A 21864-nucleotide genomic window follows, 5' to 3' on the forward strand; every position below is an offset into this window, starting at 1 on the left:
TGACTAAAATGTAAGGGTCTGCAATAAAAAAAAAGACTAACTTGTTATTTCTACATTCTGCTCTGTGTGTACCTCTTGATTATGAGTTCTTTTTAGCATAATGCCAAGAGCATGTCCTATAACCCTAGGGTAGGTCAGACCTACTGACACATTCCCCCTTGATTTCCAGGTTTGAGCAAACCTCCCCAATCAAGCCATTGTCTTTAATCTCACATTATCTATTACGAATAAAAAAGCACGTCTGTAATCAACTGGAAGCTCATCAGCCCTCCCCTCAAAGCCGCCCGGTGCCTCCTACAGCCAATTTAGCATCAATTTAGCGAGGCATGCCGGAGAGAAGCAGAGCACACCAACTGCCACAACGGCATACCCTGCTAAGACTTCATCAGCAACCAGAGGGAGATGCCTACAACAGGCAGAACAGTGACAGATCCCGCAACATGCACCCCAATGCACCTTCCAGAACAGTTCGTGTTCTGGGGACTTCCTGGCAGAGGCTGTAACCTCTACTTTGAGACCTTTGTGAATTTTTCTTCTTCATATTTGTCTAATCCAGTGGTTCTGTTTTAGCTGCTTAATGCCTTCTGAAGAGTATTACTAAGGACTCTATCCTTTAAAGGCAGCTTCTTCCCAAGGCACCTCTGAGTTGGGCTTGACCAGCATGGAGAACACTCCAGGTAGACCTTACCGCAGCCTTTCAGTACTGAAAGTGGGCCTACAGGAAAACCAGGGAGGAGTTCTTTCTCAGGGAGTGCAGCGACAGGATGAGGCAGAAGGTTTTAAGCTGAAAGAGGGGGGAGATTGAGATGAGATCCTAGGAAGAATGTTCTCCTGTGAGGATAGTGAGGCACTGGCACAGGTTGCCCAAAGAAGTCGTGGCTGCTCCATCCCTGGAGGTGTCCAAGGCCAGGTTGGATGAGGCTTCGAGCAACCTGATCCAGTGGGAAGTGTCCCTGCCTGTGGTAGGGGAGTTGGAACTGGATGGGCTTTAAGATCCATTGCAGCCCAAACCATTCTATGATTCTATGACGGGTCCGACTACACAAAAAGCTGAGGACAAGACATCTTTCCCAAAGTAAGCCTCCCTTCCACACCAAAAGAACCTGTTCAATTAAACTGTGACGTCTTGATTCAAGAATTATGTGGTGAACCACCCTAATAGTGAAGAACTTCTTCCTAATGTCTCGTGTAAATCTTCCACCTTCCAATTTAAAGCCATTGCCCCTCACCTTACACTCAATGGCATTGTAAGAAGTTCCTCCCCAGCTTTTCTGGAGCCCCTTTCAGCGCTGGAAGCTGCTCTAAGGTCTCCTTGGAGCTTTCTCTTCTCCAGGCTGAACAACCTCAACTCTCTCAGCGTGTCCTCAAAGCAGAGGGGCTCCAGGTGCTCCCATCATCTTGGGAACAGTAGGAACCAATTCTATAATCAGGCTCTCTCCTGGGCTGACAGCACAATCCTGGGGACAGCAATGACCTGAAGGCAGAAAATGCTAACCTATCACTTGTTTTCATAAAAAAAATACTTCAAACTTCTTCTTTTTCCAAAAAAAATCAGCGTATCCTTCTGCACTCACAACGCAGAGCACTTCAAGTACCAGGAGCGGGACCACTTTTTAGAGTAATGGAGAAAAAAAGAAGCGTTATCTTTCTCTAACTATCCGGATGTGCCAGTGCGTACAGCCACCACCAATTCATCCTGGGACTCATCCTTCCCAGAATCCCCTTTCCTGCCGACCACCACTGTGACACTTTTCCTTTCAACCAGGTAGGCGGAACCTGCAGCCTATTCCAACCCTGAGCCATCGGTGGTTTGAAAGACAAGAAGGAATCTTTCAACTTGTTTAGCCTGCAATGAAACAGGTTAAAACAATAGATGAGCTTCACCTCCCTTGTCTTTCACTCCTCAGCATCAACATAAATGTCTTTCAGCAGCGAAGCTTTCATGTCAGATAGGCTGTGACGACGGAGGCTGAAGGGTTCCCAACGAGTGACCTTTACGCCTTGGTTGAAAGGAACTCTCTGAAGATTCAGTCTCTATTTTATTAATTTCTGCCCTCCTGTCTCTCAGGTGTACAGCAATCGGCCAGTGCTAAATCTCCTTCGAAGCAGCGAATGAAGTCCCCGATAATCAGCGGAATTACAACCACAGTGTTCTGACAACGAAGAGGTGTTAACCTCCGAGGTGCCTGCGCTACGCTTACATCAAATCAAGCGTTTGGCATTACAGACAACAAATAAGGTCATGTACCACTGATGATTTATTTTAAAGTTCAAATGCAAGGGGAAAAAAAAACCCAGCTAGATATTTTGCTCATTTTTGTTTCATTTTTAATGCCAACTAAGGTCTGGTTAGGTTTTTTTTTATCCCAAAAGAAGTGTTTCTGTCCCTTGCAGCCAGAGCAGAGAGCTCGACTAGGACAGACCTGCAACTCTTTCGTGGTAACCCATAAAATAAGGATGTGTACGCTTAACAAACCACACTCCTAAAACCTTACTAAACCCAGGCTCGTTTAACTCCAGATGGAGTGATGATCAGCAAAGCAGAACGTGGGGTTTTCAGTGTGTGCTGTATGAAATCTGGCAAAATGCTGTTTGCTGAAGCTTCCGAAATGTTTAATGCACACGAGGACTACGCCAACGACACTACGATCAACAAATTGTACGTGAACGGAATTCAGCAGTAATCCTAAATGAATTACAAAACTGTTTATCCCCCTAACACGCACCGTCCCACCTAACGGCTTATAATGCAAACCTTGCCTGTCCCAAAGAAAATGCTGCTTTTTTTTCATTCAACATCGCAGTCAAAATGCCAATTTCGTATCAATCTCACTTTAAATATCGCAAAATATGTTTTAAAACTATGGAAGATTTCCTTTCCAAAACGTCGCGCACTTGAGAGACCAGAAATAGAAACAAAACCCGCTCTCACGAATCTGAGGAGGACCCACTGAAATACCGCACAATAGGACGGAAACACGTTGCTCTCCTGTATGACACCAGTCTCCACTTGGGGTTTTAGGTTTTTTTAGATGTATTTTTTTAAAGAGAAAAAAGCTTATTAAGATATCTCTTTTTTATCACCGGGACACTGCTTCTGCCACAATGCAAGTGCTGGCTGAGCACACTAACTCGGATCGGTGCCTTCCCTACGTGTTGTAAATCACTAGTGCAAAATCCGGGGATAAATCAGGAGGGGGAACTAGCTGATCCTAAATTATATCGATGTCCTGGGGTTTTTTTTTGCACTGTTACGTGCTTCCCAGCCACAGCAGCACCCCAGCGTAGGCCACACGTGCTGGGATGGGCTTTGCAGTCGGCACGGCGCTAGAGGGACAAACAGCTTCGGAATGACTTAGCTTCATCCACTCTGATACCTCATCACACTGTGGACAGGAGTATGATGATAACTCTTCCCCAATGCCGGTACTAATGCTTTATTTCATTTTCACGCGTTCACTCATCTCACAATATCTTCTTGCTGAAATAAAAAAGACTTTTCCATGAACGCCCCCGTGTCTACTCATACTACATAGTAGGTTGTAATTATTTATAGTTGATTTAAAGAGACTATAGTAAAATAACTAGGATAACAAGATCATCAGAAGTAACTTTTGTGGAGTTCCAACATGGGCAACAACTATTCACCTGCAGCAGAGCACCTGATTATCCTGCATAGACCAGAAAGAGCTTTTACTTGAAGAAGTTTTGGTGGCAGCTTAGTTCTGCGCATTACTTCAAGCAACAAAATCCATACAGGGACCTTGACATCTAATAGATTTGATTCCAAAGGTTATAAACTCTTTAGTAAGTGAGCAGTTTTGCCCTTGCTGCAGCTGCAGGTCAAGATATTTGATTTCACATCGTCCTTGCAGAGAAAAGGGAGTGACGATGCTGTGACTTTTTGTGCTGGGAAGGTTTCTGAACATGCTGTCCTCTGACAATGTCAGAACGTTTCTTCCAGACCATGAAAAGCAACAAAAAACCCAAAAGCACCACGGAAAAATGTATTTCTTCATCACGTTGTTTAATTCAATACACTCTACGCAAGTATTAGCGTTAACAATGTCAAGTCCATCTGTCAAATGAAGAATCCACTCTCCCACAAACACTACGCTCATTCTTTACATCTGGTTTGTTGTTTCCACTCGATTTCCAAAATTCCCAATTAACTATTTTAAATACATGGTCAGAGACACCTCCTTTTGTTGAGTTCAGGGTCACAGCACGCGTACCACAACTGTGCACCTAAGGAAGCGTATGCTAAAATTGGCTGGAGAAGAGCACGCACAGAGCCGTGTGCAGAGCCAGGCATGCGCCAATCCTTTCAGCATATAATCAAAGAATCATTAAGGTTGGAAAAGACCTCAAAGATCATTCAGTCCAACCGTGTCCAACACCACTGTCTTTACTTAACCATGTCCTGAAGTGCCATGTCAATTAAATCACAGGGACACCAAGAAAACCTTAAGGTGAGAAGCCGCAGGGAAAACTGAGTTTTTTTTTCCATGTATCATACACCGCATTTCAGTTAACAGCTGTATTGCTTCCAATTTACACAAGAGATCAGGTTTTCAGGTGTTATACTGATTCAGAGACCAGTGCCGGGAGCTGCATTTCCCTAATTCGCTCTGTCGTTCTGGCTTTGGGATGGCTGAAAGGGGCCAATACGTCTTGGGTATAAACTGGCAGCTCTTTTGGCTTTTTGCACCTTGTCCCACCCTCCTGGACTCAATGCAGCTGAGAAACCAGAGGAAAGCAATAGGATTTTTGCTTGTTGATAACAGTACAACCGAGAAGTTTGACTAAACCCTGGTTTTCCATCCACAGAAAACAAACGAACATATTTTCATTTCCAACCTAACTACAGCTCACCTCCAACACTCGCTGAGATTTGGAACAGAAGAATGACTTTAGTGCTATAAAACAGGCACGCGAACACACAAGCTTTTGAAGTACTTTTACCAGTTCACCCCAGGGAAATAAATGCCCTACAATTTCTCAGTAAACTGGGGTTGATCACTAGCTACAAGCTGGGAAGAGGACACCCAGAGTTGGGTGCTAGATTGGGCACCTCAGGAACGCACAGGGAAAAGCCATTGCTTTACCCGGGGCAGAGAACAAACATCTTTGTGTTTAGAAGAAACCACAAAAGGTCCATCCTTGTCAAAAGTTCTCTGGAAAGCAGCGATGAAGAAGAACGTGCAACGTTTGTAGAGAAAACACAGAGTTCAGAAAGTCTTCTGAGTCACTAATCACATGTGTTACTCTCTCAGCAAGTCCTGCTTCTCAGCTCCCTCTGCATGAACGGGAACACAGAGCTACGCTTACGGCGCCTACGCTGCCGGGAGAGAAGATAAATTACCAGCGCTCTGCCTGCCGCTGCCTTGCGCCTCCCGGACTGGGGAAGAGGAGTCGCCCACATCCCTGGAAGCAGTCAGCACCGTTGGCCCCGGGGCACAGAGCTCTTGGGCAGCACAACACTTGCAGAGAGCTCCCGATCTACAGGTGATGCTGCAAGACACCTCGGGCTTCCCACAGCTCCTAAAATCTCCGAGATGGAGGGCAGGCAGGCGCAAGCCACGAAGTTTTAAAACTATAACGAGAGTAGGAAAATAAACACTGGGAAAAGAGTATTTCCAAGAAAGCTCTTTAGTTTTTCTGCATGTTTTCAAGCTGCAAAACCTTCCTATTGTCACTAGCTGTTCCAGCCCACGCAGCAGCACAAGGGTACCAAGAGACCAGGCTCTGAGCAGCTACTCCTCTTTGAAACACAGCATCGTATAATTCTGCTCTGAGCAACTCTGGACAGCATGGTGGGAAAAACACTGCTGGTTGCTGGCACCTTGCCTAATGTAACCATTCCTGCTGTTACCCTCAAAAACACAGAGAGATTTTTGCAGTGAAAAGTTCCGTACGGAGAACTGGAAAACTCCTCTCCGCTTTTCATTGCACTGGAAAAATGTCACAAGAATCCGGTTTCCCAAAATAGGAATTGAATCCTAATTTTCATCCAGCTGCAGCAGTGTTGCTTCGGTATTTGTTGCTGCAACCGTTGTCTCAGAAAACCCATAGAAAGATAAACCAAGTAAGATGAAAGGATCAGTCCCAGAAAGAGAGGGCTGTGCATGTGCAGACAGTGTGGAGAGAGAGAAGAATCAGTGTGACCTTTATGGAAGGGCATAAAAGAGATGAGCATCAGGTCCCTGGAAGCAGTGAATCACCCCGGGCTCACTAGTGTCCATCATCGTGATATCGGAATACTTGGGCAGAGGTCAGTGATCAAAGCGGGCGCATTCAAGGAGAGAAAAAGACCGCAAAGTGCAGTAAAAATGCTAGAGTTTGCTAAAGATCAGATTTAAACCTCACTGAGCACCTCAGCTTTGCTACAGACAAAAATCGAGGAAGCCAGTATTTATGTTTGAAAGCTGACAATCAAAACAAGCCCAGACCCAAAGGAAGGCAACATAAACCCCGGAATTACCCCAGTCATTTAACTCTGATCCACTCTAACTGTCTGAGAAGAGCTACTGCAGGAAGATCCTCCTCCTCCTCCTCCTCTTCACAGTGAGCTGAGGATTTCCAGAAGGAAGGAAGATACGGTTCTCCGACAATTATCACTACAGCTTCTGTCCCTCATTTTCAATGTCACCTGCTGTATCTCAAACACTCGACAGGAGTTGCCGAGGCAAAGCATGCATCTCTCAGAACACCTTCCTTTTACTGTTTAATTTGGACTTGTGGTCTTCAGAACTGCAGTAATCCTCAGAGGGTTTAAATCTATGCTCACGGCAAGTGCGGAGGAAGAAAAATCAAAAGCAGATCTTTCAGGTCATTGGATGGATTTGTAGACCAAGCATGGGAGAGCAAGGAAATAAGCCTTTTCCTGAGGAAAGGCTGAATTATTGAACTGGAAACTGCTTTGAATTGCAAGACAGATGTGAAAATGCTACATTCGACTACTTGGAGAGAAACCCCCAGCAGCCTGGAGTCCCTCAGACCCAAACCCCACCAGCTGCAGCCTGGCTTGTGGGACAGGTTGTCCCAGGACCGGAGTTATTTCCCACCATTCAGCATCACAGCAAAATCAGAACACTGCCCATCTGGTCAACCACAAAGCGTCCCAAACGTAACATCCACTCTGCTCCAAGATAAGTACCAGAAAACACAGAGGTTGCAGGTGCCTACGTGCCAGGCTTCGGAAAAAACCGCAACCCTTTGTTAGATTTTCCTAGGAAGTACTTCACGGGAATCCACAACCATTATTACTTTTTCTGAGACCTTCTTCTAAAGGACAGGGACCTCCAGCATGTCTCACTGCTTCTCCTCCAGCTAATGCTGACGGATGAGGCTGACTGCCCCAGCCGCCCGGTGTCCCCTCCCAACCTTGCCAAGGGTTCAAGGGCCAGTAAGATCAGTTGGCCGCTGCAGGATGCCCACAGTCCCTCTCACACATGGCACAAATGCTTCCGAGAGAGTCGTGACTTTGTCCTTGTGGCCTATCGCTGTTTTTCAACGGGTTGTGCTTTAAAAGAGATGTTATTAAAATAAGTTATTTCACAAGTACGGTGGCCCACCCACGACAGAGCCCCGAGCCAGAAAAGAATGCCCATCTCAGAAGACGCGGAAGAGGAGGAAGATCAAAGAAAGCTGATGGGCTGACGTAGAGGTACAAAGCCTGTAAAAGCAGGTGTTGGTGCTCATTGCTACTTTTAAGCCCCCCTGTGAATTACTTGGTTGCCGCTTGCCAGCCGGTTCTTGCCCTTCTGGAAGCAGATTTATCCCGTTTATAAGAAAGGGGATGGTTTTGTTGACTTCTCTCAGAAGGATTTCAGGCCGGCACGTTACGATGCTGACAAGGAGAAGAGCAAGAGAAACAGAGAAGGATGAAGGAGCACGTACTCCCCACTCAGTCAGGGATTTCAAGGACAAGATGCACAACTGCCAATCCCCCATTGCTCGCCGCGGGTCGTAAGTCCGCACTCTCAGACCGGGACCTCACAGGCTCCAGCGACTTGTAAAAACCATCTCCCCAGGAGAAAGAAAACATACATGTATTAACTACTTAGAAAGAGACTTTTCAAAGGCTCTTGATATCCAGCTGGTCTTGATTCATATTGACTTCAACAAAACAGTCTTGGACCAATGGTGAGCGCTCTGAAAAATCCCTTCTATAACTTGTCCCTGAGGTAGGAAAATAAGTGGTGTAAAAGGGATTGTTAACAACAAAAAAAAAGACAAATTAAAAATGAAAGGTTAAAATAAAATTTGGCTTCAGGCCATAAACTAGGGGGAAACTAACAGCAAAGATAGTTAAATGACTGGAAAGAGAACGCAACAGGAGCTGTTATGAAAAAAAGCTGATGGCTTTTAAAAAAGGATTTGTATAGATAGCCGGGGAAATAAATTCCGTGTGTGACAGAAGTGCAATTGAGAAATTAAATAAATGGAAAATAAGGATGACTAAGTAGTAGTTAACATGCCCCTTCTCAGTTGTATACTATTATCGCGTCTATTTTTAATGTCTCTTCAGCTGTCCGCAATTGTCATCCTTTTTTCAGAACTTGTTCCAACGCTCTTTGATACTGAATTAGCTGTTTTTCACTCTTCGATGCTTACAACCGCATCTTTTTCTTACTCAACACTCCCCTTTTCCGACAATGTTGTTCCTTTGTCTCTGTTTTTCATCTCTCCTTATGTTGACTCCCCAGTTTCTGAGCTTTCCAACTACCCTTGTTCATCTTTTTTTTTTTTTTCTGGAGCTCTTTTGGTTGAATCCTAGCATGTTTCTTTTCTTCTTTTCTAAAGATACAAGCATGTTTTATATCATATCTGGCTCCTATACACATTGTTACCCCTTCAGAAGGGCATTGAACAGCTATAGCAATGTCCGCGTTGGAAATAGTAAGCTAAACTAAGGGAAAAAAGAAGTTCTTTTTGGCTTTTGCTTTCTGGTTCTTAAAAAAGAACCCAAACATTTAAACTCTCCCCTTTTCCTTTTCATCCTCAAATAACACAATCTTTCCACGAGCAGCTGAATATTCAAACAATAACAGCCATCAGAAGCGTTGGCGATTCTAGAGCCCAGGACGAGTTTAAGCGTAAGATTTAATGCTACTGAGGAAATAGACAAGTTCTAACGTGAAGTACGGATTACTGAGTGAACCTCACTTTTTCTTTCTTTTTAACTTCATAAGTCTGCCTCTTCCTTACCTTTACAGCTAACGAAGCTCCATATTAGCTTGGGTACACGTTTTTATTGATTAAAACAATTGGTTTAAAACATTTTCAGACAACTGAACTCACCGTCGTGATGCCTCAGATTATTCTGCTTCACCATTAAAAGATCAGTCCTTAATTTCTCTACTCTCTTTAACTTCCGTATGCAAAGCACATACGTTTAGTTGAGTATATGAGTGTATTGAGTTGAGTACATGTGTAGTTGCTTTGTACTTAACAGCGCTCTATGGAATTGTATTTTCAAGATTCAGACTTCCACCACGGAGTCAACTTACCTTCAGCTGTGCCCGAGATACCATCAGCTTTGAAATTGCTCGTGCTTTTCTTCCTGCGGTGCTTCTTTCTGTTGGCGTGAGGTGAAGGAGGTGGATCGAGTTTGGGGCTCGTTGTACTGGATATACTTGGGCTTGAACAGACGGAATCTCCTAATCCGGTATCTGTAGTTTAGGGGTAAAAAAAAAAAATAAAGAAGGAAAACTAAAAATATTGCATAATTTCAATTAATGAGGTTTTAATTTTAATAATTTTCTCATTTTAATTAATGAGAATTAAGCTAGAATCCAAGCTATACCCCCTGCTGTCTGTTAGCAGCTAACTTCTTGAGGCCACTGACTTCCAAAGCCTACAGGAGAGCTTCCTAAAAATACCCATTACTGTTTCAAAAAGGTACAAAAAAAGCAATTTGGCTGAAGTTCTGATTCAAGTCCTATTAAATCAACAGGACTCTGCATCAATTTTAGAAGCAGGCCAGCTGGAACGCACAAAAAAACAATGGGAAATCACTTTATTGCTTCCAATTGCTGTTTCTTACAAAGTTCTTACTGATCCTCAAATTAAGTCCTGTAACGCTAGGACATTTTAATACACAATGGAACCCCGACGTCCTCTGAATGCTATCTACTTTCATTAATATTAGAGACAGACACACATAGAAAAGGTGGTAACGGCAATAAAGGTGGGAAAACGAAGTGTACCTGCCCGGTACAATTTAATATCGTGTGATAATGGGTCACTCAGTATCTGCTCCCAATCAAAAAAAGAAACCAACGCATGTCCATCAGTTTGGTTTCCCGCTGCACTATCACAGAATGACTGAATGGTTCGAGTTGGAAGGGACCTTAAAGATCACCCAGATCCAACCCCTATACAGGATAACATACAACAATTCTAACCAACGACAGAGTAATTGCCTCCCCTCTGCCACCGATGAGCTTGGCCAACCAAACCAAAACTAAGGTCTATGACACCCCTCTTTTTTTTAAGGGGAGATCCACAGTCGCTTCCCAGGGTGGTAATACGAGAACACCTTCTCTTTGAGTAGTTCCTCTCTTTTTGCAGTCAAGAAACATCCAACAGCAATATTTAACAAAAGTTTAGGGAACGAAGACGTACTTGAAATTCCAGTCTCCAACTGGGTTCTTTCGCATAGCAAACACTGAAGTAAACTCAATCCAGTATTTTTCCCCAAGTAATATGATTTTAGCTGAACTGCAATCAAGTTTTTGGCTACGATTAGTGCTAAAAGCACTCCTATTTTGATGGTTTGGTTTTGTTTTTAATGATGAAATTTAACGTAACGTCCTACACTCTTCTTGAAGTGCTTGCGATTATTTAAAGCGAAGCTGTTCCCAGAACCTCAGGTAGATACCAGATTGTATTTAAGCGCGATCCTAGGATTGCACTTAAGAAAGCGAATTTGTATATTGGAAAAATGTCAAGCCAAAGACTACTTAAAAAAGCAACTTATGATTTTTGAGTAACTAAATCCCCATACAACTGCCTGTTTGACAAAAAAACGCCACTCTTATTTTGGATTTTGCTATTAAAGTTTACTTACTAATTACTCACTAAACACAGTTGTGCTGCCAGTTATTAGTGGCGGATAAATTATGTAGCTAATTGCCTGGCAATAGAGACCAAATAAAACATATGCTTTAGATTAAGGATTTTTGTTCTTTTTTTTCCTATGTGCACTATTTTGAAACCAATCATCAAGTATTTAACCACAAGGGAGTCGTGGGAATGTATTTACTGTGTATCTGTATAGGAGATTTTAAGCGATGCAGGAACACTCAAACAGTTTGCCTGGCAAGGGGCTGATGTCTCTCCAGGTGAAGAGGAAGGCAAAACCTGATGAGAATCCATGCCGGCGCTCAACATGTTCTTGGGGAATGGATACCTTTTGCTCCTCGGCACCGAAAGAAGAGAAGATGTGAAAGAAGATGCCAGCAATACTGACAGTGATAGCTTAAGGGTTGGACTTGATGATCTTAAAGGTCTTTTCTGACCTACATGATGCTACGATTCCATAATCCAAAGGCATGACCACAGATGGAAGCTCGTTACCGCTAGTCCTAAAGACTGACCTCAAACCGAGACCTGAGAAGGTTTCATATGTTGGGTACTTAAGAAGAAAAGCCACACAAAACCCCCTCTGTTACAGCAACGACATAGAAATCGCCGTGTTGAGTCGAGCCAGATGCAGAGCCACTGCGAGGAAGGTGCCCAGCTGCGGCTCCAAGTTCTGCCAAGGGGCACCAAAAATCAGTCTCATTGATTTTAATTTGCTTGCAAAATTCAAGAAAAACCATAAATATCAAGGAAAAATCCCAGCGAGCACACCAGCCACGAAGCCTTGCTCACGTCTAACACAACTTCTCCCAATAGATTCCCTGTTTCCCCTCAGAAAGCACAACGAGAGGCCTCATTCTCAGCTTTCGCTTTAAGAAGAATTATCCCATTTCACTCAAGGGGAGGACAAAAAAGAACGCAGGAGAAAAGCAGCTCCATCATCCTTCCCTAGGCCTTACAAAAATCTTAGCTTCCAAATATTCATGATTCCAAGACGGGGGATGAAGCGCTCAGGTCCCCGAGGCAGGGGCACCAGGGTGGCGTTCATTGTCACGTGCAACGCTGGTGCCAACCATGACACCCCAAACCTATAAAACACGGTAAAGAAACCCCACCCTGACCCAAAGCCACAGAACACAGCTTTCTGCTTCCTTGTGGAAAGATGCGAAGGTAAATCCATAGGCTCACAGGGGCACAGTATAATTTCTAGGCTATAAATTGCATCAACAAAACCTGCTCGTGAGCTCTGAAAAATGAAGACACTTACAGACGTACAGTCCGACTACCGACCTCAGAGAGCTGAAGAATTAACCTCCCCTGGTAAATCCTTGCCATTCACAGCCCTTTCCTGGTAATAACCTGCCGTCCTTGGGTCAAACGGCTCTGAAGTGAAGAGCCCGAAGCTTTCCCTCCCCCTCAACCAGGAAAGAAATGCGAGTCGCTCGTAAACGGGTCCCGAGTTGATATTGTTGGTGTATTAATGCCTCGTATTCCTGGTTTCGGAGACCACCCTTTGAAGATGGAAGTTATTTAACATTCTCCCAGTTTAAAATATGAGCAATCAAAAGGCACTGGGCTTGCACGCTGTGCTTTCCCATTTCCCACTACTTCTCTTGCCTGACAAGGTATTCTTCAAATTGAAAAGAGGGCTCCTGAAAGCCCGGGCTTCAGAAAACTGTAAATGAGTTCAGGCTCCAGCCCGCTGAATGCAATTTCATACTCCTGACTGAATACAAATAATGCATTTTATTTGGTATCAATTACCACGCCTGAGAACAGACGAGCAGTGCCGACGCTATTAAATATAGTTAAAAAAAAAACAAAAAAAAACAACATAAAAAAAAAAAAAGAGGCAAGGCAAAAGGCACGCCAAATTAAAAAAGCAAGCGCCTCATTACTCCACATCTAAACCAGCTTTGACAGAGGCACTGGAACTCATAAGACGCGTTTCACTGGGTTGGGATGGGCTGTTTTGCAGCCATCCCGCGCGTTCAATGTCAGCCATTAGTTCTTCCCAATCGGGCATCAATGTTCAACGCACACCCGAAAAAATATATAATACTGGTAATAATAATAACAATCTGCAGCCTCTCCGAGCTTCAATACTTGAAGTATGAGTCAAAGAAGCAGTTTCACTTTTCACTCGGGAAGCTGACAAGCATGACTAGAGGGGGAATAAAATAACATTCAGTTCGCATAAATATCAAGCGGGCTGCTTGAGACTGATGGGCCAGGAATGTATTCTTAGCCATCATTCTGGCAGACAGGCCCAAGGACACTCATAACTTATTTTACAATCATTTAGTTTCAGCTCAAGTGGAAAACGTGACAACTTATCTCTGCTGACAAGATGCCATATCGAACCTTACAATTAACTCTCCCACGATTATCTGCCCAGCCCATCATTAGCTTTGCAGGTTTTGATGGACTGTACGTGCAGCTTTCCTTGATGATGGTCATCATTTGCAGGGTGTATAACTATAGCATACAGCATTAAGGACAAAACTCTCCCTTTGCCGCGCAGCCTGAGGTTGTCCTGACCGGCACATCCCCGGTTCTGCGACTGCTGGGCCACGTTTCCAAGTGATGCATCACAACCAGCAGCTGAAAAACATCTTCTCCTCCAAACCAGAGCATCACCACGCTCCAACCTACACCTGCCGCTGCCGGCAACCGACAGCAGTGACCTAGAGATGCCCATGTTCTCTCCCAGCAAACAGGCAGCCCTCCTCCCTGCCGCCTTCTCCCCAGCGCAATTATTAACTCTTCTGAGAGCTGACAGGAGCTACGTCCTTGCAGCTTAGCTCTGCGCACTCAGGATGCGATAAGGAGGACAGCGCGAATTTCACGCGCGTGTTTGGTGACTTTCCGTACCACGTTTCTCATCAAAAGGTGACTTTCTAGCTTCACAGCGGCACGAAATCATGCCTAGCTTATACCAAGGGATAGGAGAGCTTCTACCTAAAGCAGTACATTCCAGAAAACGTAGTCAATTCAGAGTACACTGAGGGCAAGTTTACATCTACGCATGTTATTTGAGGCCATTTAAAACCACGCAGTATCTCACTCCACACCCAGGAGCAACAAGTGACACTTGATAACCAAACTCCATAAGTTATGAAGAGCTGGGATATCAATAAACCCCACCACTCTGATGTTAGCATCGTGATTTTTGTCTATGGGTGCACGACGTGGGAAAAGACAACGATTCTCCTTGCTCAAGTCTGGCTCGGGTTTGTTAAAAATTACAAACCCCAATAAAACAGAAGTCAACGCAGCCGTTATTCCACAAAGAGGGTCCCACCCCTTCCTGTATCCTAAATGCGTTTTATAATTACAGGAATAATAGAAATTCCTTTCGGTTATGACAAATCCTAGTAGGAACAACGAAAGGCAGAAGGGAATAAGGATGTTGTCTCCAACTACAACCCAGAATTATGAGACGGAACATCAAATGAAAAAAGAAACCAACCAATCCTTCTCAAGGGCTGTGCTGCTGTACTGTGCTTTATTTGCCATTTGAAACACATATGTTTGATACCCTCTTGCAGTATTATGTGATGTTTGTCAAACCGAACGTTCTGCACAAATCCCGCTTCTTTTCTCTTACTATTTGCAAGCCGCATGTGCTCCAGAAACGCATCTCAAAGACAACTCCGTTTGTGCCCTCTAAGGACATCACGAGAGCCCTCTGGGATTTGGGAAGGGTAAGAAATCCAATTCAAACGCAGCCCGTACTTCCTCGGTGCCCCTAGAATGAGACACAACCGACTCGAACCCCAAACTCCCAAACACCTGCTCACAGAGCATCTGAGGTTTGGGCTGAGGCCATTTCTCCTTCACCACTTGCGGTTCCCGCACAGCTGAGCTGCAGAAGACACCACCACAGGAACCACGGAGGCGAAGAATACGAGGGACGATCAGCAGGCGCGAGCGCACCAGGCCCGGGGGTGCAAAAACCAGGAGGAAAAGAGGCAACGTACACGGTACCGGAATAGCACAAAGGCTGAGCTACAAAAATCCGAGAGCGGAGCTTCATCGTTGGCCCATGGCTCCTATTCTCTCTGACACACACACAACCCTCTCTCCTGGGTAACCATTTGCAGTGGAAACAAGAATATTCTGACCTCTTCTATCTTCGTGCCTTTTGATTTATTTCATATTTTTGTCAAATCACCTATTTACAAAAACTTGAAACAAACTCAACAGGTGACGCTATTCTCCACAGACCAAAGTCGAGCTTTATCTGGTTTACATTTTTCTTGCATCTTCTTGTTAAATTTTTCCAACAGGCTTTCAAAGTGAAATTAGACTTTTTAGTCAGGTCCAGCTCCCCAACGCGGCCTTATTCTCAAGTGGTTGGAGATTGATTAATTTGGGTTTTTGATTTGCCCAAGTGACAAGGAGTCAGATGTTACAAAAGTGGGACTGGTGAATGGGATCAATTAAAGAGCAGAAGCAGCAACACAATTAAGAGCGCCAGGTTCAAGGGGAAAAAGAAAGCGCTGATGACGAAAACAACAGCAACAGCTCTGCCTGCAGCAGGAATCTTTGCCGCGACCCAAGGAAGGCTGAATCCAAAGAGGGTGTTTCAGAACTTTGACTATGCCATTAGTGTTGAAATGAAATAAGGCAAAGATGTCGGTAGCTGGTGGACTGAATAATAAAAAAATAGCTGGACACTTTCATCTTCTACACATGTGTTTTAAATAGAGGCGAAAAAAGCAATCCTTTTATTTAAACAGGGGAAGCAATAGACTAAAACCATCTGTAGTTGTATTTCAGACCCATTTCCCTGAGCTGAGATTTTCCTGGCTGTGAAATCCAATGCTCTACAGCTTCCCTTTACAGCTATTACCATAAATGTTCTATCAAGTTCTTTATATTCCTCCTCTGCCTCAAACCGAAGTTAAAGGGATGGTGCAATTGCACAATGACTGCAGAAGGCTGGATGTACAGGACTGACATTCAAATCCTGTCAGAACTGCAGCTTGGCAGAGGTCTGTGGATAATAATAAACACCGGGAGCGGGGGAGAAAGGGTGGCGTGAGATTACAGAATAAAAAAGGCAAATATTTTCCAAGTACACGGAGCTCACACCTTTGGTAGGAACGGGCGCATCTGGTCATCGTTTGGCTGAATTCAGCTTGGATGCTCAAGCTACCGAGGGCTTAAATTAACCTGCTGCACTGAACGAAATTAAAAGGAAGCTCTGAGCAGAACTGGGGGATGGAGATGAAAGAGCCTCAGGAGTATTCGCTTTCCACGGCGCCTACCATTTTTTCCAGCCTTGTGCCTAGAGCCTGTAAATCACAAAGCTATCCTGTCACAGCCAGAAAGCCCCACCGAATGCCCAAGTCACTGCCTCCTTGCCTCTAACGGCAATCTCAATTAAATAAGAAAAACAAAGCTTCCTTCTTGACAAAAAAAAAGCTCTCCCTGCCTTTGGAGGGTCTGGCTTCCGATAGGCAGCAGCACGCCTGGAGCGAGGCGCACCCGAAGGCATGTTTGGCACCACAGGATCGTTTCCACTCAGCAGCCTAATAAGCCCCTTTGTGACAAGCGAGGGACATCATCCACGGACTTGTGAGAGCCAGCTGGTCTCACGGCAGCGCGGCACGGGGATCGGAAGGATCGGCTTCAAGAATTTCGGTGCTAGGAAGGCCCTTGTTACAATCTCCCTCATCTAAAGGAAAGGCAAAGTTACCTCCAGCGCATTAACACGCGATGTTCAGCCGTGGTAAAGGAAGCACGAAAGCAAAAATGCAATATAGCGTTTCAAAAACGCTCCACAGAAGTAAATTGCCCACTGCATCGCCTCTCCTGAGGAGAATCGTGTTGCAGTGCCAGCAAAACACCATCAAGCTCCCTAGAAATTAAAGTGCTGCTCACAAGAAAAGAAGCAACCGTATCCTGTTAGCTCCCTTTCAAAGCCATCTCTTGAAGGAATTTACCATCTGACACAAGGAGAGGAAACATCTATTCCTAAGCGGCCCTCCTGTGCTGCCGGAGGCACGACAGTACAGACTGGCTGCATTTTAGAGGACCAGTGAGCCTCAGAACATGAACCGAGAACATGAGACGCTAATCTCTCCTCTGCACATCTTGCCCAAAGCAGGTTTAGGTCACGGGCAGAGACATTATAAACTCCTCCCTGAGTTAACACGGTTTGCCAATTTATCTTCTCCCGCACTACACAGATGCATCGTTGCGTTCGCCGCCTTTGTACTGTACGCTGAACGTGCCCTGTGGAAAGACCAAGTGTGACGCAATGTTTGAATACAACAGGACAACAAACTAGGACGAGATGCAAGTCTTAGATGTTGCAGGATGCCACCACATCCCAAGGCAAACTAACTCCATGGTTCCCGTTGAATAGATCTACAGTCTAGAGGTCCAAGTCTCTAATTCTTCTGGCAACAACGTTTTCACCGGGCAGCATCAGATCTGTTGAAAAGATGCGATTCTTGCATGGTGTCACCCTGAATTGCTACACATTTGGTGTATGACGCTATGGGCATTGCTTCTCCTGGCCGTCAGCTGTATACAAAATGGAGAGGTGAGGAGTATTACGAAAGGCAGCTAGTTATGGGGATTAATTTCAGGGAACCAGTTCTTTGGCACTCCATGAGGGAGAAGGAAGATGGGTAGTCCTCTTGAAGACAAACTGTACAGCTATGGAATGGTTTCAAGGCAGTATTTCAATATCGTAGAATCGTGGAATGGTTTGGGTTGGAAGGGACCTTAAAGATCATCCAGTTCCAATCCCTCTACCACAGGCAGGGACACTGGCTTGATTCCAGGTGATGTTTTGGTAGTCCACCTGCCACTTCAAAGCCAGCTAGATAACCAGACACCTCAAGAGTAGTTACCAACTGTGGCACGCTGGACCTAGCGGTCCCATCAAGACCATCCCAAGTAATAATAGTGATCTGGAGAAAAAGAAACACTTGGACTGCCGCTAAGAGAACACCTCTTGGATAAAAAGCTTCACCATGATCAGTACAAAAAACATTGTGTGGGAAACAGTACTTTAAACTCTTGGTCAAAATAATACACATAATAAATTCTGCTCAATTTTACAAAGAGGGTCAGAGCTCCACCCACATCTAACAATCAGTATTGTCTTCTAATTGCAAACCCCCCCTAATTTAACAATATTTTGCTTTGAAGTAGAGCCTTGACGTCTTAAGGCACTTGGAAAAATAATGAACTGGATCATTTCCTACTAAAATATTTACCTTGTATTTCAAGATAGGCAAAATAAGACAGAAAGAAAGAACTGACTCTCTTCAAAGAAATGCTCAGAGCCAGAAAGAGAGCCCCGTCTCTTGTCTCTCTACTCTTGTACTTTAACCTTCAGTCTGTATAACCTGTGGATAACTTCAAGCATCAAACCCACTCACTGGTAATTGAGAAGAGGTTAGGAAACTCTCTGCTGTCAGTCCACAAGACTTCAGCGACGAGCCCTGATATCAGCGTTCTGGAAAAATCATGAGGCTTTCACTATTAACATCTTACGATTACAGCTGTAGAGTTAATTGCATCATGCCAGGTAGGAAAACGCTGAGGCTTTCCTGGGAACATACGCCACAAGCACCGGTGTCAGAAAGAGAAAGAAATAACAGAAGCAACAGCAAAAATGCTCTTTAACAAAGGAAAACTCAAACATTTTCCTATTGCAGAAACCATTAGCTGAAAAATAAAGATCTTCACGCAAAGCTACGTCTTTGCTTTCACAGGCGTCAGATGACGCGCTGGCATTAATTTCTAAATTTAATCAAGCCCTCCTTCTTGCCCTGACCAGATAACCCATCAGGGCCCTTCTCTTGCCCTCACAAAACCCCCGCATCAGCAAAGCCGCTCGCCTAGAGCGACTCGCGAACTGGATACTCCTCATCGTCCCGGCCCGTGGGTGGCACACACCATGGCTGAATTCAGGGATGATATCAGCTGCAACAAATGAAGGGCCCGGAGACTTGAAAGGAGACGCTCTTCCACCTGTGGGAAGGGCAGCTCTCTGTGCTTCAGCTGTCCCCCAACAATCAGCAGGTTGTGAAGGAGTCGCGTATCGGATTTAACACAGAGGCTTCTTTCACTCCTTGAACTGTATATGCTGTGAAGAAGCTTTGAAGTGTTGGATTCCATAGGTAACGTATACACAACATCGCTGTCCCCCACGCTCTGTGATCTGGACTGGAAAGAAACCGAGCCTGCAAACAGACATGCTTGACGAGACAACCGCTCTCACGTTAATTGGAACAGAAACTTCATTAAAGCGGTGAAGAAATAAAAGCGCTGTGTGTGTTTCTTGCACACACTTGGTCCGGATCCTGGCAAAACAAAGCGTGTGCTTCTGGACACACATGAAACGAGAGATCTAATTATTACGCGCATCTGTTTGAACTACCGAGGTATGGGCAGAAAAAGCAATTCTGAAATTGGGAATTACTCCAATGGTCTTTATGCTTTCACTTTCTCTTTCCCAACTTTATGTTTAAAACTTAGCTAAAGTTTATCTAAATTTAAAATCTATATTATATGAATTCTAATTATATTAGAATTATAATGAATTCTATGAATTGAGATAAAAAGATGAAGAAAAAAAGAAGTGTTCCGATTTGGGAAGTTTACTGATTGCCCGCTTAAGTCGTACTGATAAGGTCCTTAAAAATGGAATCCACTGGGCTTAATAAACTTCTAAGCATATTATTCGAATTAGATGAGTTTATAGTGTCACACTTCACTCTTACAGTATTATGTCTCTCCTTTATGTTCACTGGAAAACGTGTCTCTCCATTTATATTAGTTATATTTATGTATTATAACTTATATTAGTTACATTATCCTCTGTAAGCCTGACTATATTTTCCGAAGTTCATAAACTCCTGTAGGATACTGCGCGAATCCGGCTCATGTACCTTTCTCCTTGCAATTATAACTCCTCGAGATACATCTCTCCTGTTAAAGCCTTTGACACAGTTTCTCACAGCATTCTGCTGCAGAAACTGTCAGCCTCTGGCCTGGACGGGCGCACACTCTCCTGGGTTGAAAACTGGTTGGATGGCCCAGAGAGTGGTGGTCAATGGAGTTAACTCCAGCTGGAGGCCGGTCACAAGTGGAGTTCCTCAGGGCTCAGTACTGGGTCCAGCCCTGTTCAATGTCTTTATCAATGACCTGGACGAAGGCATTGAGTGCACCCTCAGCAAGTTTGCAGATGACACTAAGCTGGGAGGAAGTGTGGATCTGCTGGAGGGTAGGGAGGCTCCAAAGGGATCTGAACAGGCTGGACTGCTGGGCCGAGACCAATGGGATGAGGTTTAACAAGGCCAAATGCCGGGTCCTGCACTTGGGGCACAACAACCCTATGCAGTGCTACAGACTGGGGGAAGAGTGGCTGGAGAGCTGCAGGAAGAGAAGGACCTGGGGGTGCTGGTTGACAGCCAACTGAACATGAGCCAGCAGTGTGCCCAGGGGGCCAAGAAGGCCAATGGCATCTTGGCTTGGATCAGAAATGGGGTCACCAGCAGGTCCAGGGAGGGGATTCTCCCTCTGTACTCGGCACTGGTGAGACCGCACCTTGAGGACTGTGTTCAGTTCTGGGCCCCTCACCACAAGAAGGATGTTGAGGCTCTGGAGCGTGTCCAGAGAAGAGCAACGAAGCTGGTGAGGGGCTGGAGAACGTCTGACGAGGAGCGGCTGAGAGAGCTGGGGTTGTTTAGCCTGGAGAAGAGGAGGCTGATGGGAGACCTTGTTGCTCTCTACAACTGCCTGAAAGGAGGTTGTGGAGAGGAGGGAGCTGGGCTCTTCTCCCAAGGGACAGGGGACAGGACAAGAGGGAATGGCCTGAAGCTCCGCCAGGGGAGGTTCAGGTTGGATATCAAAAAAAAATTCTTCACAGAAAGAGTCATTGGGCACTGGAACAGCTGCCCAGGGAGGGGGTCGAGTCGCCTTCCCTGGAGGTGTTTAAGGAACGGGTGGATGAAGTGCTGAGGGACATGGTTTAGGGAGTGTTAGGAATGGTTGGACTCGATGATCCAATGGGTCCTTTCCAACCTGGTGATTCTGTGATTCTCCTGAATCGATCCAGGCATCCTCACGGCCAATGCGGCTCCTCCACTTTTATCAGCCACCACCAGAAGATCTGTCCTGCTGCTAAATTCAGCCGCTGTGTTGATGCCTCAGCTGCTATTTAAGCATTTTAAGACCACAGATCGCATTTATTCCTGAGATACCAAGAAAAACAATCACAGCTGATCCCGTGTCTCAAGGCAGTGACCGACCTGCTGAGAAATATCACCGCAAAGCTCATTCCAAACCGCGACCATTTAAGAGTAAAGCAATCTCCAAGTACAAACATACAAAAAGATTAAATCCTTGGAAAGATTAAACTCTTTTTATACAAATGAGATTATGGAACAGCCTCCTTTATGAAGAAGGCACTTTGTACAGGGGTGCCACCCTCTGAAATGTAATATTAACCCTTCATTTCTGACAGATACCAATACAAAGAGAACGGGATATATATTATAGACTCCTAAGTGCTGTATCCACCGGATGTCAAGCTCCTTTACATAATATATATATATATATTATATACATATATATATATATGTATATATATATGTGTGTATATATGTATTATATACATATATATATATATATATATACACAAACACAACTCGAAGTTAGAAGTGCCCCTGTTCCCAGCGACCCCGGTGCTGGGTACGCGCTTTCCTCGCTCGCTAAGCACCGATTTTCTGCGGGGCGTTA

The 21864-nt window shown here is 44.7% G+C and overlaps 1 protein-coding gene across 9 annotated transcripts in view; it reads right to left on the reverse strand.

Moving 5' to 3' along the window:
• Positions 1-21864, reverse strand: part of AGAP1 (ArfGAP with GTPase domain, ankyrin repeat and PH domain 1) — a 390099-nt gene that overhangs the window by 91463 nt on the left and 276772 nt on the right. For all 9 annotated transcript variants that reach the window (XM_054069546.1, XM_054069540.1, XM_054069538.1 and 6 more), the window contains one exon: positions 9516-9677. In XM_054069546.1, coding sequence (XP_053925521.1) covers positions 9516-9677 — 162 coding nt within the window. The remainder of the gene's footprint in view (positions 1-9515; positions 9678-21864) is intronic.

The sequence above is a fragment of the Cuculus canorus genome, chromosome 6 (genome assembly GCF_017976375.1).
Source record: "Cuculus canorus isolate bCucCan1 chromosome 6, bCucCan1.pri, whole genome shotgun sequence".
Taxonomy (NCBI): Eukaryota; Metazoa; Chordata; class Aves; order Cuculiformes; family Cuculidae; genus Cuculus; species Cuculus canorus.